This window comes from Taudactylus pleione, unplaced genomic scaffold, assembly GCF_031769625.1.
Source record: "Taudactylus pleione unplaced genomic scaffold, aTauple2 ptg000378l, whole genome shotgun sequence".
Lineage (NCBI taxonomy): Eukaryota > Metazoa > Chordata > Amphibia > Anura > Myobatrachidae > Taudactylus > Taudactylus pleione.
Window position 1 is genome coordinate 7,587,111 of NW_028284779.1, and position 16,176 is coordinate 7,603,286.

Sequence of the window (16,176 nt, forward strand, 5' to 3'; positions counted from 1 at the left end):
AGACAGTAATACAGAGAGAGTGAAAGAGGACTAGTGCAAATGTACAAGTAAAGTGATATGTGACCCACACGGACCCTCTTACATCACTGCAGGGGGTTCTCAGTGATAAGACGGTGAATATTACACCCTACACATGGATTACACAAGATCAATGTCTTCATTGTGGATTTTGCGGTAGTCACAATGTAATTTACATTTTGTTCTGTGGAGAAATCATGGAAATTGAGTGAAATGGGGTCAGCACCACAAAAACATAAGCTTCTCAACTTCAGGAGAGGCCTCTACTTATTGCCACTACTTTCACTTGGAAGCTGTCAAGCAATATACGTGCTCAATATACAGATGTATACAGATGCTTTTATCATGTCTGGCGCAATTCACTATAGAGCAATTATTCCTCAATTATGCAACTTAGTTTGCATATAGGGCCTGATTCAGAGTCGCTCGCAAAAAGCGAGCGCTCGTTCTGAATCAGGGCGGCCGCTTTGTTTTAAAAAACTCGGCCTCCTGGCCGCTCGATAAGCTATGGGTGACCACCCACAGCTTTAGCGAGCGGCCAGGTGATGGTCGCGATGGTCACGACCATCGGGCTTGCGACGAGACCCTTGTGGTAAGGTCTCGTCTGCCACAAGCCCCAGTGAGCTTCCAGCCTCAGTGAGCTTCCACTCGTGATGTCAGTAGAGCCGCCCACAAATGGCAGGTGTTCCTTCAGGAACGCCTCCGTTTGTCCAGCCACACCCCCACCCCGCCTACAAAACGGGGCGAGCTGACAATCAACATCGACAGCCGCCCCGTTTGTAGCGAGAGAATTTCTCTCTTGCTCCGGGGCTTGCGCACGCGCATTGCGCACGCTGCACCCCACCATCAACCCGCTTGCGAGTGCATAGCGCTTGCGAGCGGGTCTGAATCAGGCCCATATTGTACTAGGAGCCGGATTCAGATGGGATGTAGTCGGCATCCCCATGGTCATGATGCCCTCTGTGAGAAGCCCGATGCCAGAATCCCGACAGCAGTCTGAAACCCGGCTCCAGAATCCCGACCGCTGACATCCCAACGGTGAGTATTAGGGTTAGGAGTTAGAGTTTGGCACTAGAGGGAGGGTTAGGGTTAGGCTACAGGGGGTGAGGGGTAAGGTGAGTTAGGGGGGGTTAGAATAAGGGTTAGGGTTACTTCCAGGATTCTGACTATCGGGATGCCACTGTAGAAATTCTGACCATCAGCACCCTGAACCCATTCAGAGACGGATGTGATGCCAATATTTCCGCAGACTGAGCGATTGTTTGCCATTGCACATGCACGTAAGCCGCACTGCGACAGGAAGTCAGCATGTGGGGCGGTAACGGGGGGGGGGTGACTAGACAGGCGACAGTTTAAATGACGTTTTCAAGGTGTCCATAAATTAGCCGCTGCATCCTTACTCGCAGCAGGAGAGCCCTCGGCGTGTCTGAAGACCCGCTGTGTCTGCGACAGCTTAGACTTACTCAGAAAGCTGATGGCTGCTGGATCTGCGTACAGATGTGAGATACTTTCAGTGGCCGTCTATAAGCACAGGACGGCAAGTGGGTGATGAGCATCTTTTCGTTATTGTGATTGCATTAGCGTACATCCCTGAATCAGGCCCTAGATACTTAGGATAATATTTTTTGTCACAAAGGAATTTGCATAAAGTCACACGTAAAGCATAAGGATGTATGATGTATGACGCGGTCACTCGCATTGGACCTATCTATTTTGCACAGACTGCAGACTTTTTCCCTAATGTACCGTTTTGCTTTGCTTACAGCGTGCTAGGTACTTAGGATCAGTTTTTTGTCGCAAAGGAAGTGGTATAAAATTGCAGATGAAGAATAACCATGCGTGGCATGGGTCACTGGTATCTGACCTGTCTTTTGCCTTTTTAGCCTAGATTTTGTACTTTGGGCCTGTTCCGATATGGGAATTGAGTTAAGCTGGATCATCGCGCTCCCCTCCCCGTGGCCTCTGCTGCAAGCGTACGGGCGTTCAGCTCACCAATCATACACACAACACGATGCCCCAATATATCTGCAGATATATTGGGCATCGGCTGTGCAGCACAGCCGACACGAAAAGTCTGTGAACGTCGTCGTTCACAGACATATCGCTGGTATACACTGGCCGACGGGCACTCAATATATTGGCCGTTCAAGTGATCGGCCAATATATCTGCCAGTGTGTACCCAGTAAGACAGAGCAAGTAACTGTGTACCTGGACAAACCATGTTGCAATGGAAGGCGAGCAAATACATACATTATTTTTGCATGCAGGGTAAATACTGGCTGCTTCTGCATGTAGCCTACAGATGCTGGACAGCTTTATTTATACCCTGCAATTTAGATGTCAGTTTGGACGCAGCCCTCTCAGATCTAACTCTCTCTGCACATGTTACATCTGCCCCACCTGCAGTGCAGCACGGTATTACCAAGGTGCACAGTTACTGGCTCTATCTTATCTATTCCCAGCTCTGAATCAGGCCCATTATTCTCTATTATGATACTTTTTTTTCTCAATTTAGCAGTTTAAGATTAAGCAGCTAATAATAGAAGTGAAAGTGTAAAGGCTCGTTCCTATAGATTACTATCTGTCGTCTCAGATCATGGTGAGTTAGATTCATTTGCACCGAGCCTTTGTGTTTATTGACAAATAGGCCCTTTAATGCGAAGATAAAATACAGGGTTTTCTCTACCTTTTAAGTAGCATTGTATGAGCTGCACTCCTGGTGTAAGGAGAAACCTGGACATGTATTTGTCAAGGAAATAGGTTGGGATTAGAAGCACTGAGCCCTGCAGTAATAATACATTACACACAGGATTTCCATAGACACGAGGATGTTCCATAAACCCGGTGCTGGGGAAAGCTAATGACAAATCCAGGGGCTAAATAGCAGGAAGGGAAACCACTGATAGGTAAATAATGTAGACAAGGACAAAGCTGCAACAGTTTCTGTACCTAAAATACAAGGTGAACTGGGCAATAAAACTAAACCCTAAAGCTCACAGCTCCAGCCCGGCGGCCCTGGGGAAAACTAGGTGCTGCTAGACTAAAATCTGATGTGAAATCCTGATTCGGGGTCTACGCTGAGACGCCAGTGACCTCATACAGAATAAACACAATGAGCTACAGGGATAAGCTACAAACGACACTCGGAGAAAATCTATTTTTAAAACTTTCAGACCGCAGGAAATGTCAGATATGATTTCATGCATTTGGTACTTTAAATAAAAAACCCATGTTACATACTGTACTGTAGATAAGAGACAACGCATATTTTGTAGTTAATTGGAGATAGTGACGCTGTCCTTGGTGTGGTGTATTTTGTCGACATTTATCATGTCAACATGGGCATAATGTTGACATGCAGCTAGTTAACATTGACTACTTCGACATTTATTATGTCGACATGATTAGAATGTCGACAAAATGTTCCTGGTGGTTTAGCGGTGACTTGCCTCCAGCTGAGTCTTCCGGGTCCTGTGATGATGTCCTGCTGCAGCTTAACCCTGTCCCTCCGCTGTAGCAGCCTAACCCTAACCATCCACTGCTGCAGCCTTACCCTAACCATCAGCTGCCGCAGCTTAACCCTAGCCATCCACTGTAGCAGCCTAAACCTAACCCTCTGCTACCGCAGCCTAACCCAAACCCTCCGCTGCCACAGCCTAACCCAAGCCATCCGCTGCCGCAGCCTAACCCTAACCCTCCGCTGCCGCAGCCTAACCCTAACCCTCCGCTGCCACAGCCTAACCCTAGCCCTCCGCTGCCACAGCCTAACCCTAGCCATCCGCTGCCGCAGCCTAACCCTAACCCTCCACTGCAGCATCCTAACCCTCCGCTGCCGCAGCCTAACCCTAGCCATCCACTGCCGCAGCCTAACCCTAACCCTCCGCTGCCACAGCCTAACCCTAACCCTCCGCTGCCACAGCCTAACCCTAGCCATCCGCTGCCGCAGCCTAACCCTAACCCTCCGCTGCCGCAGCCTAACCCTAACCCTCCGCTGCCGCAGCCTAACCCTCCGCTGCCGCAGCCTAACCCTAACCCTCCGCTGCCGCAGCCTAACCCTAACCCTCCGCTGCCGCAGCCTAACCCTAACCCTCCGCTGCCGCAGCCTAACCCTAACCCTCCGCTGCCGCATCCTAACCCTCCGCTGCCGCAGCCTAACCCTGGCCATCCACTGCCGCAGCCTAACCCTGACCCTCCGCTGCCACAGCCTAACCCTAACCCTCCACTGCAGCATCCTAACCCTCCGCTGCCGCAGCCTAACCCTGACCCTCCACTGCAGCAGCCTAACCCTGGCCATCTGCTGCCGCAGCCTAACCCTAACCCTCCGCTGCCACAGCCTAACCCTGGCCATCCGCTGCCGTAGCCTAACCCTAACCCTCCGCTGACGCAGCCTAACCCTGACCCTCCGCTGCCGCAGCCTAACCCTGGCCATCTGCTGCCGCAGCCTAACCCTAACCCTCCGCTGCCACAGCCTAACCCTGGCCATCCGCTGCCGTAGCCTAACCCTAACCCTCCGCTGACGCAGCCTACCCCTGGCCCTCTGCTGCCGCAGCCTAACTCTCCGCTGCCACAGCCTAACCCTAACCCTCCACTGCAGCAGCCTAACCCTAACCATCCGCTGCCGCAGCCTAACCCTAACCATCCGCTGCCGCAGCCTAACCCTCCTCTGCCACAGCCTAACCCTAACCCTCCACTGCAGCAGCCTAACCCTAACCATCCGCTGCCGCAGCCTAACCCTAACCATCCGCTGCCGCAGCCTAACCATCCGCTGCCGCAGCCTAACCATCCACTGCCGCAGTCTAACCCTAACCCTCCGCTGCCACAGCCTAACCCTGACCCTCCGCTGCCACAGCCTAACCCTGGCCATCTGCTGCCGCAGCCTAACCCTAACCCTCCGCTGCCACAGCCTAACCCTGGCCATCCGCTGCCGTAGCCTAACCCTAACCCTCCGCTGACGCAGCCTACCCCTGGCCCTCTGCTGCCGCAGCCTAACTCTCCGCTGCCACAGCCTAACCCTCCACTGCAGCAGCCTAACCCTAACCATCCGCTGTCGCAGCCTAACCCTAACCATCCGCTGCCGCAGCCTAACCCTCCGCTGCCGCAGCCTAACCCTAACCGTCCGCTGCCACAGCCTATCCCTAACCATCCACCTGCAGCAGCCTAACCCTCCGCTGTAGCAGCCTAATCCTAAGCATCCACTGCCGCAGTCTAACCCTAACCCTCCGCTGCCACAGCCTAACCCAAACCCTCCGCTGCCACAGCCTAACCCTCCGCCTGCGCAGCCTAATCCTCCGATGCCGCAGCCTAACCCTAACCCTCCGCACTGCAGCCTAACCCAAACCCTCCACTGCCGCAGCCTAACCCTCCGCCTGCGCAGCCTAATCCTCCGATGCCGCAGCCTAACCCTAACCCTCCGCTGCGGCAACCTAACCCTCCGCTGCCGCAGTCTAACCCTAACCATCCACTGCCACAGCCTAACCCTAACCCTCCGCTGCAGCAGCCTAACCCTAACCATCCACTGCAGCAGCCTAACCCTAACCCTCCACTGTTGCAGCTTAACCCTAACCATCCCCTGCCGCAGCCTAACCATCCACTGCTGCAGCCTAACCCTAACCATCCACTGCAGCAGCCTAACCCTAACCCTCCACTGTTGCAGCTTAACCCTAACCATCCCCTGCCGCAGCCTAACCATCCACTGCTGCAGCCTAACCCTAACCATCCACTGCTGCAGCCTAACCCTAACTATCCACTGCCGCAGCCTTCCCTAACCCTCGGCTGCCGCCGCCTAACCCTACCGTCCAGTGCCGCAGTCTAACCCTAACCATCCACTGCTGTAGCCTAACCCTAACCATCCACTACCGCAGCCTAACATAACCATCCACTGCCGTAGCCTAGCCCTAACCATCCACTGCCGCAGCCTAACCCTAACCATCCACTGCTGCAGCCTAACCCTAACCATCCACTGCCGCAGCCTAACCCTACCATCCAGTGCCACAGTCTAACCCTAACTATCCACTGCCGTAGCCTAACCCTAACCATCCACTGCCGTAGCCTAACCCTAACCATCCACTGCTGCAGCCTAACCCTAACCATCCACTACCGCAGCCTTCCCTAACCCTCGGCTGCCGCAGCCTAACCCTACCGTCCAGTGCCGCAGCCTGACCCTTACCATCCACTGCCGCAGCCGAACCCTAACCATCCACTGCCGCAGCCTTCCCTAACCATCCACTGCCGCATCCTAACCCTCCAGTCAGTGTAGAATGTTGACATTTCACAAGTCGACATTGTCGACATGTTGACATTCTGCAAATGCCAAAATTTCTTCATAACTGCCGACATTATGAATGCTGACATAATGACTGCATCCCCTTTTATTGTGTGGAAGGACTCAGGAAAGGGGGGAGAGATTTTTTTTTCCTACATGAAAATAATGTGATGATTACAGCAACAAGGGATGAGAAATGGGTGCGGTGTCACCTTAGGAAGGCGCAGTGCATGTAACACTACAAAACAAAAATATAAAAACAGCACAAAGGGTCAATAAGGGACAATTCTAAAGGTCTGAGCACAAGAAAAACAGTGGAGGGCAAATGACACACAGAATAGAACACGCTGTGCACCATAGACTATTGCTAGGCACATGAGCTTGGCCGCACATGCAGACGGGCAGAAGGGCAGCGAGCGGGAGGAGGTGAGAGGAATAATGATGTTCCCACTGAAGTATGAGAGGGGCACAATGGTGAAGTGGTGGATGATGGATGTGAGGAAGCGTTATATAGTGAATCTGGAAATGGTCAGTGTTTTATTACAGGTGGGGAGTGCATCTGCCAATGTGCTCCTACGTCAGATGGGTTACATTACAAGTGCATTCCCAGCTATGTAATAAGAAGCTTCCAACAAACAAAAGTGTAATAAAAACAGTCCTGAAGACCCCATCATTCATGGTCTATTGAATAATGCAGTTAAAACGAGCAGTACTTTACAAGACAGCTGGAAACTTTTATTAATTTAAAAAAGGGCAATACTGATGGTGCAGAGGCTGGACATGTGCAGAGCACCTGCTGACGATTGCTCCGCAACTCTGCACATTTTATCGCACTGTGAAGACAGCTTCCAAATGCAGTGGGGTAAAACGGAGGCATTTTCTGTGACGTAGCTGAATTGTGTGTTACCCCCAGCGAGCCAACAGTACCTCTCATTCTCTAACATGCATAATGATCTCTGCTAGCTGGCTTTATATATGGAATACCATCTATTTCTCTGCACCAGTTACCATAAAAGCCCCTCAGTATCTGACTGCAGCCACCAAAAGCTATGCGACAACCCCATAGATCAGAGGCTCACAAGACCGGTGTGAAGGGCTTCTATTCCGATGGTGTACGTAAACCTCCGAAGTCTGAACTGAGAATGCGCAGGACCCATATTGTGCATGTGCCGGTTATGTCCTGCATCGGATGCAGTGCTGCTGCAGACGTCAGGTGAGCGATAGTCTGCAGCTGTTTGGGGCGGCAAGGGGGAGCGTTTTACAAAACGAGTCAGCCCCATTGGTCAGGCGTGCCAAGGCCAGGGTCTGCATCTTCCCACACAGCTTCATTGGCCCTGGCAGCATAAAAACATCGGCCATCCAGAGTAACCAAAGATGATCCGATGCTGCGTCTTCTTTTTACTACAGACAATTCCTGCTGCTTATACATATTATAACAAGGCCGCTGCGTACAAAGGCACAGCGGCTGTGCAATACCGTCCATCTCTGAATCAGGCCCATAGTCCCATAATGTGCCTCTCAGCGCCTATGACACAGATTTCCATTTTGTTATGTAACTCAAACGGTTTTCAAAAATGAAGGAAAAGTAAACTTCACTAGGAGTGAGGTCATGAGAACTACAGGAGAATTCACTTGGAGTAAAATGTGTCCCTGGTAATGACATCATTGTTACCTCTGGGTCTCTTCCGCTGTCAGCTCCGCAGTCCTTTGCTCTCCAGTGAGAAGAGCCAGCTCATCCTTCAGGGCCTGGATCTCTTTCCTCAGACGTACAATCAGCTGTAATGATTAGAGAACAGAAAATGACTCGCACAGGTGTGACGCTGTAATGACTGGCACAGGGGTGACGCTGTAATGACTGGCACAGGTGTGACGCTGTAATGACTGGCACAGGGGTGACGCTGTAATGACTGGCACAGGGGTGACGCTGTAATGACTGGCACAGGGGTGACGCTGTAATGACTGGCACAGGGGTGACGCTGTAATGACTGGCACAGGGGTGACGCTGTAATGACTGGCACAGGGGTGACGCTGTAATGACTGGCACAGGGGTGACGCTGTAATGACTGGCACAGGGGTGACGCTGTAATGACAGGCACAGGGGTGACGCTGTAATGACAGGCACAGGGGTGACGCTGTAATGACTGGCACAGGTGTGACGCTGTAATGACAGGCACAGGTGTGACGCTGTAATGACTGGCACAGGGGTGACGCTGTAATGACTGGCACAGGGGTGACGCTGTAATGACAGGCACAGGGGTGACGCTGTAATGACAGGCACAGGGGTGTCGCTGTAATGACAGGCACAGGGGTGTCGCTGTAATGACAGGCACAGGTGTGACGCTGTAATGACAGGCACAGGGGTGACGCTGTAATGACAGGCACAGGGGTGACGCTGTAATGACAGGCACAGGGGTGACGCTGTAATGACAGGCACAGGGGTGACGCTGTAATGACAGGCACAGGGGTGACGCTGTAATGACAGGCACAGGGGTGACGCTGTACTGACAGGCACAGGGGTGACGCTGTAATGACAGGCACAGGGGTGACGCTGTAATGACAGGCACAGGGGTGACGCTGTAATGACAGGCACAGGGGTGACGCTGTAATGACAGGCACAGGGGTGACGCTGTAATGACTGGCACAGGCGTGACGCTGCAATGACAGGCACAGGCGTGACGCTGTAATGACAGGCACAGGCGTGACGCTGTAATGACTCTCGCATGTGTAACGCTGTAATGACTGGCACAGGTGTGACGCTGTAATGACTGGCACAGGTGTGACGCTGTAATGACAGGCACAGGTGTGACGCTGTAATGACAGGCACAGGGGTGACGCTGTAATGACAGGCACAGGTGTGACGCTGTAATGACAGGCACAGGTGTGACGCTGTAATGACTCTCGCAGGTGTGACGCTGTAATGACTGGCACAGGTGTGACGCTGTAATGACTGGCACAGGTGTGACGCTGTAATGACTGGCACAGGTGTGACGCTGTAATGACTGGCACAGGTGTGACGCTGTAATGACAGGCACAGGGGTGACGCTGTAATGACAGGCACAGGGGTGACGCTGTAATGACAGGCACAGGGGTGACGCTGTAATGACTGGCACAGGGGTGACGCTGTAATGACAGGCACAGGGGTGACGCTGTAATGACAGGCACAGGTGTGAAGCTGTAATGACTCTCGCAGGTGTGACGCTGTAATGACTGGCACAGGTGTGACGCTGAAATGACTGGCACAGGTGTGAGGCTGTAATGACTGGCACAGATGTGACGCTGAAATGACAGGCACAGGTGTGACGCTGTAATGACAGGCACAGGTGTGACGCTGTAATGACTGGCACAGGGGTGACGCTGTAATGACTGGCACAGGGGTGACGCTGTAATGACTGGCACAGGGGTGACGCTGTAATGACTGGCACAGATGTGACGCTGAAATGACAGGCACAGGTGTGACGCTGAAATGACAGGCACAGGTGTGACGCTGTAATGACAGGCACAGGGGTGACGCTGTAATGACAGGCACAGGGGTGACGCTGTAATGACAGGCACAGGGGTGACGCTGTAATGACAGGCACAGGTGTGACGCTGTAATGACAGGCACAGGTGTGACGCTGTAATGACAGGCACAGGTGTGACGCTGTAATGACTGGCACAGGGGTGACGCTGTAATGACTGGCACAGGGGTGACGCTGAAATGACAGGCACAGATGTGACGCTGAAATGACAGGCACAGGTGTGACGCTGTAATGACAGGCACAGGGGTGACGCTGTAATGACAGGCACAGGTGTGACGCTGTAATGACAGGCACAGGTGTGACGCTGTAATGACAGGCACAGGTGTGACGCTGTAATGACTGGCACAGGGGTGACGCTGTAATGACTGACACAGGTGTGACGCTGTAATGACTGGCACAGGGGTGACGCTGCATTGAACTAGACATGTTTTGCTTCTACAGCAATTTGAAGATATTTGAACAGATATATGAATATAAATCAGTTCAAGCACTTACACAACATAAAGTGGGATGGAGTGTATATCCCGCCTGTCGCTCAGAATGCCGGCGCCAAAATCCAGACACCAGTCAGAATCCCGGCGACGGCATCCCGACGCTAAGTATTCAGATTAGGGGGAGGGTTAGAGTTAGGCACTAGGGGAGGGTTAGGGTTAGGTTTAGGCTGTGGGGGGGGGGGGGCATCCCGTACCCAACCTCATAAAGCTTAAAGTAGTAAAGAGTTGTTAGTGTTAAGCAGAAAGTACAAGGTAAGTGCTAGAAGATTAAGACAATCATTAAAGAATTTCAGGAGAGTTGCGGCAGAGTGATAGTGATTGGTGGATAAGACCCCCAAGACTTAATGGTATTGTGTAGCAGGCAACGTGTTGGAAGCAGGATGGTAATAACAGAGAATTTACCTGGAACCATAAAAGAGACTCCCAGCAATGACAGCTATGAGCACAGTGGGATAGAACAGTGCGCTGCTGCATTACCCAGAGCTGTGCCACTAGTCACTGTAACTGGGGTCTCACTCGCTCTGACCACAGTAAGGGGACATAAGGCTGCTCCTACATCAATAATTGCTTTTGTTCAAAGATAGTACAGGAAAGGGGGGGGGGGGTGCCATTCAGGGTCACGACCATTAAATGAATTGGTGGCAATGGGTAGTATTGTGTGGTGACATAGGCACAGTCCTGGCAATGGGGCACAGGATGGATGTACACAATCAGGTCAGGGATATTGGTCAGGTGGTGTCTCCGCTGCAACCAACAACATAGAACAGCAAAACAAGACAAACACATGGTGCATTTACCAGCTGAGGGTCAATCTCCTCGTTGAGAACAGCTTCGTTCTTTATCAGTGCGACTCTCTGCGCGAAGCGACACGTAGAGATGGATTCCTAGGAATGTGCATAGATGGAAATACACCAGCATTACAGGGAAATGTCTGTGGTTTATTCTAAGTTACACCTGTGTACAATATAATGTTATAGAAGCTATACCTCGCAGAGAAAATAGGAGACCGATAGCCAACTTGTGGCTCTCCATTCTATTATGGAACTACAAATCCCAGCATGCTGTGAGAGCCAAATCATGCGAGCAGTTCTAGTTCCACAATATCTGAGATATTACAGTTTTTCTAAAACTACTCTAAAGATTGAGAGTCTACAAAATAAATAAAACCCTATCAGAAGGAGTATTGTACATTATATTCACGAACCTATGAGCTCAGGATACAACATGAACCATCAGTTGAAGATAAATCATGAAGAATAGACCAAGAGACAGAGAATTAGGACGTCTCCCTCTATAACAGGTCAGTCCTCGCATGTATGTCACGAGGAATACAAACTGTATACATACATCAATGTTCCGTTTGTCTAAGGACAGAGTGGCGATCATGGTGGTCATACAGTTCCCCCCGAGGCTGTCACGGAGCACAGAGGTCATCATGGAGTTTCTGTATGGGATGTGTGTACGGTTCTTTTCTGCCAGAGCAATAATGACCTGGAAAAGATAGGTTACAAGACCGTCTACACTGAGAAAGACATTTAATGCAAGTACAGTTTATACTCAGGTCGGACGTATCCCGAGCCACATCTCCAATACCTAGACAAGGACCGCATACATAGGCAAACGCAGGGGGGGTTCTGGTTGCCTGGAAACCCCCTTCCCCAGCCCACACAATGACCACAATAGAAATAGTATATAATACAATTTTACTAGTGCTGCATGTTCTCCTCAGCATCACAAATGAAATAATTAGCACCACCTGTGTCAGCCAGTAATGAATACACCTGTGCACCAACTAGGAGGTCTGGAAAACATGCACTGTTAGGGGTGCAGTGCTATAGACCATCTAAAGGGTTAATTATTCATACTGTTATCCAGTGCATTATGAGACCAATATGTACATATATGTCCAGGGTAGTTCTAGGCTCTTCTGCTGCTCCCCCAGACTCCCGTTTTTCTCCCATGCTCCGGAATGGTGCCCACATGTGAAACAAAAACATTCAGCTCAGACAGGATGGTCCTACTGCCACACCTAATGGCTTACTGTGATCACTGGTCCTGTATATGCTGGAAATATGGCATAGAATACACTTTGTATGACGCATATTAAACCTGGTTAAATGCGAATTATGCCCCCTTCATGGACTGGCCACACTTGCTCTAACATCAAGCATGTGGAACCCCCCCCCTGTAGAAATCCTGCGTTTGCCCCTGACATACGGTGCAGATCATACATAGAGAATGTTAATGAAGGGAAAGATATGCATATAGTATATGTGGAGGGAACATAACATAGTGACACTTAGACAGATGCATTATGTTCATTGCTATTCCCCATCTGTCATCCACTTATAAGACTCCTGATTCAGCCGGGGTCCTACACAAACCTGTGCAGTAACATGAGGAGGGGATCCTGCATTGACTTGAACAACCTGCAACTTACTCACTGGTGTGTAACTACAAGTCCCAGCATCTAGCAGCAAAGTCACAGGTTGCCTAAGGCTGCTATTTTTTTTTTTTTTTAAATAATGTTTATTAATTATTTGCATCAGTAAGCAAACAAACACACACAGGGTGAAAAGTCACGCAAGATACAAAGACTCGAAAAGACAAAGGAATACAATCAACAATATACTGTAACAGAGCAAACCCAGGGCAAAACATACATGAAATAAAGACCCATTGAAAAACCTAATGTATCAAAGTAAAGGCAATATCAGTGCTAGGTATTAGTCATACAGATAGGAGTATCGCTCACTAACATCCTTACATTGTTCCAAGAGGTATTGTGCAAACGGGATGTAGCCATGTGACGGCCGCCGGTCACAATCCCGACAGCGGAATGCCGGCTAGGGATTCATGATAGGCTTCGAAAAATAGACGCCTATTTATAATCATGATGCCGGAACGCCGAGGAGGACATCCCGAACGAAGGTAAGTCCGGGGTGCCCTTAGCGTTAGCCTCGACTGGGGGGAGGGTTAGGATTAGGGAGTCTAGCGGGGTTAGGTTTGGGGGGGGGGAGATAAGAGTTAGGCACCAAATGGGGGGAGGGTTACGGTTAGGCACCCCCAGGGAGAGTTTAGGGTTAGGGAGCGGTAGGGGGGGGGTTAGGCACCCCCGGGGGTAGGTTAGAGTTAGGCACCACTAAGAGAGGGTTAGGGGGGGGGGTACAGAAGAGGTTAGAGTAATTACCTGCCTCTGTCGGGATCTTGATCCTGTCGGGCATCCGCTGTCGGGATTTGAACCGACGGCTAAACGGCCGCCGACATTTCAATCCCATTCCGTGCAAACGTTTGGAAATCTGTGACCTTGTAGAAGGAGGTATAGTGGTTAAGTAGCTTTCCCACAATGTCTCTATCCAGCCCATTCTCAAAATACTCTTGGGCTGATTTTGGTTTCACAGTAAAGCAAAAAAGCAAGTAACACTGTACCTGGAACAAACTAGGCTGCACTGCAAGAGGTGCTAATACATTTATAATTTTGCATGCAGAGTAAATGCTGGCTGCTTTTGCATGTAGCTCATGCTTTATTTTTATACTGCAATTTAGATTTGAGTCTCAGATTTGAGTTTGAAGACTGATGGCTCTATAAACTGGAGGGTGCTGGTCCAGGGAATTTTTCCAGTCTCAATCAGAATCATAGTAATGTGATGCTGAGCCTGCATAAGCGCCACAGAAATAAAATATATATCTCTATTGCTTCAGCGTATCTAAGGACGCCTAAGAGGTACAATACTCAAATAGAGGGTAATCCCCCCCAAGCGCCAAAGAGTGTTAGGGGGTAAATTTACTAAGCTGACAATTTCTATTCGAAGTCATCCGAGATCAATTCCGGATGACATAGTCCGTATTCATGCGTTTAATTTTTCAAACAGGTTACTGAATTTACTAAGCTGCCGAGTTGCTGTCATTCGTGTTGTTCGATGGTGTAATCATTCGATACCATTCGTATTATTCATTTGTATTTAACGTTCGATTTTGGCTAACTGAAACGAACAGATGCCTGCACGGATAATGGAGATCCGTGATACATGCATCTGTGTGTAAAAAAATAAACACAGGAGCACGGACAGATAATGGAGATCCGTCTGTGCGTCTGTGTTTAAAAAAATTAAAACCTGTGTAAGATTATAAACAAAAACGGCGTGACACCCCCCCCCCACCCCCCTTCCAAGAGAACAACCAGCATCAGGCTTTGTAGACCTAGTACTGTTTGTGCTAAATACAGGGGACAATGTCCCCTGTATTTAGCCCAGCCCAGGGCCAGGGATCCATGGGGAGCAGGGGAACCCCCCCAGTAAAGGGGTCCCCTTCTCCAGGCAGGGCCGGATTAAGGCTTGTGAGGGCCCTGGTGCAACTAAGTTGTACACTCACCATCTCACATACTCACCTATGTATGCCTGAAGCCCATCTCGTCCCCTTCTCCAAGTAGCTAAGCCATAGGGTACCTGTAATAAAAAAAATCTATACACCTCTTCCTATGTATGGATCACGTCCTCTTCTGTCCATGTAGGCATCCACGGGCTTGGCAAAACAACAAACCAAAAATCCCGGACCAGTGGACGTTAGTACCGTCCCCCAAGGACGGTTCTATTACGGCTCCGCCGCGGGATTTCACTATAGAAATCCTGGTGTTGAGCGTTCATTGGCTGGGAGAGGCGAGCCTTCCGTCTCTCAGCCAATGAGTGGTTCCCACCATTGAAGTCAATGGTGAGAACCGCAAAGGTGACCTTAAGTGTGTGTGTGTGTGTGTATATATGTGTGTTTGTGTGTGTGTGTGCGTGTGCGTGTGTGTGTGTTGACAACAAACATCCGATTGGTTGCTGTGGGTAACATTGCTTTTTGTTACCCTGAGACTCTAGTGCAGTACAACCTCCGCCTCCATTACAGACAATGCAAGCTTCCCCCACATATCTAGGACAGTGTTCTAATAGGGTCTGATATAGGTTATACAGCTGATGTCACTGGCCGTCCATGTGTATGAATTGAGCAATCTGCAGAGAACATTTCCGCACTGCAAGTCTGCAAAGGTCTCAAGAGTATAAGTACGTAAAGACAACATCAAAGTCCAGCCTTCTGCAACTTTATAACTGCCACTTTTATTAAACAAAAGGATCCCATATTTCTGCTACAATACTCTCCAGTTTACACTTACTAATTCCCCAAATTAATCAGTGTCATGCGTCATTCGGTGTGAGAAGATTTTCTTTACAAAGGCACTAAACATGTCCTGTTAACAGAACAGGATGATCCCTAAAGACATCCAGCTATAATTTGATGCAAAACTCAAGTCTTTTGTGGAGAGAACAGTGACAGTGCGCCCATCAGCCAAGGAATGTGCCCCATCTTCGCCACTTTATCTCATTTTAATAATCTCACTCTGCAAAATAAAACTACTGTAGGTTTTCCAGTGCTCCATCGTATTCCACCCACCAGATGGGACAAACGGCTACTCTTTCTCAAACCCATGTACATGTACGAAAACATAGGTACACTGTGCAAACGACCTCCACATAGGATGGGTACTCACCTGCTCCAGGTAGTGCAGAGATAAATTGATGTACTTGGCCTCAGTAAGCAACTGTCCCCCAACTCCAGACTTCGCAACCCGCTCAGATCCAGCCAAGTCAACCAGATGCAGCTTGGAGCGCCGGACGGTGGCTGACCCGGGCTCTTTGCTGGAGATGTGAATTGTGAAGATGCAATGTGAACGGGTGGATGCTTGGTTCATCGGAGTCTAAACAAATGCATAAAAAACACAAACACGGAAGAGAATATTGTAATAAATCGGCAATGAGAACAACAAGCAATACAGTTTTCCTTTGAAGAACAATGTCATAAAATAACTTCAACATGTCATTTTTTAAGGATAACCCTGTAGACTAT

General features: G+C 49.8%; 1 protein-coding gene across 2 annotated transcripts in view; it reads right to left on the bottom strand.

Annotated features, from left to right (window-relative positions):
• The window catches only part of KIF6 (kinesin family member 6), a 309,007-nt gene that overhangs the window by 180,353 nt on the left and 112,478 nt on the right, over positions 1 to 16,176 (bottom strand). For both annotated transcript variants that reach the window (XM_088445329.1, XM_088445328.1), the window contains 4 exons: positions 15,821 to 16,027; positions 11,641 to 11,784; positions 11,091 to 11,177; positions 7,954 to 8,057 (listed from right to left, as the gene is read on the bottom strand). In XM_088445329.1, the coding sequence (XP_088301455.1) occupies positions 7,954 to 8,057; positions 11,091 to 11,177; positions 11,641 to 11,784; positions 15,821 to 16,027 (542 nt within the window). The remainder of the gene's footprint in view (positions 1 to 7,953; positions 8,058 to 11,090; positions 11,178 to 11,640; positions 11,785 to 15,820; positions 16,028 to 16,176) is intronic.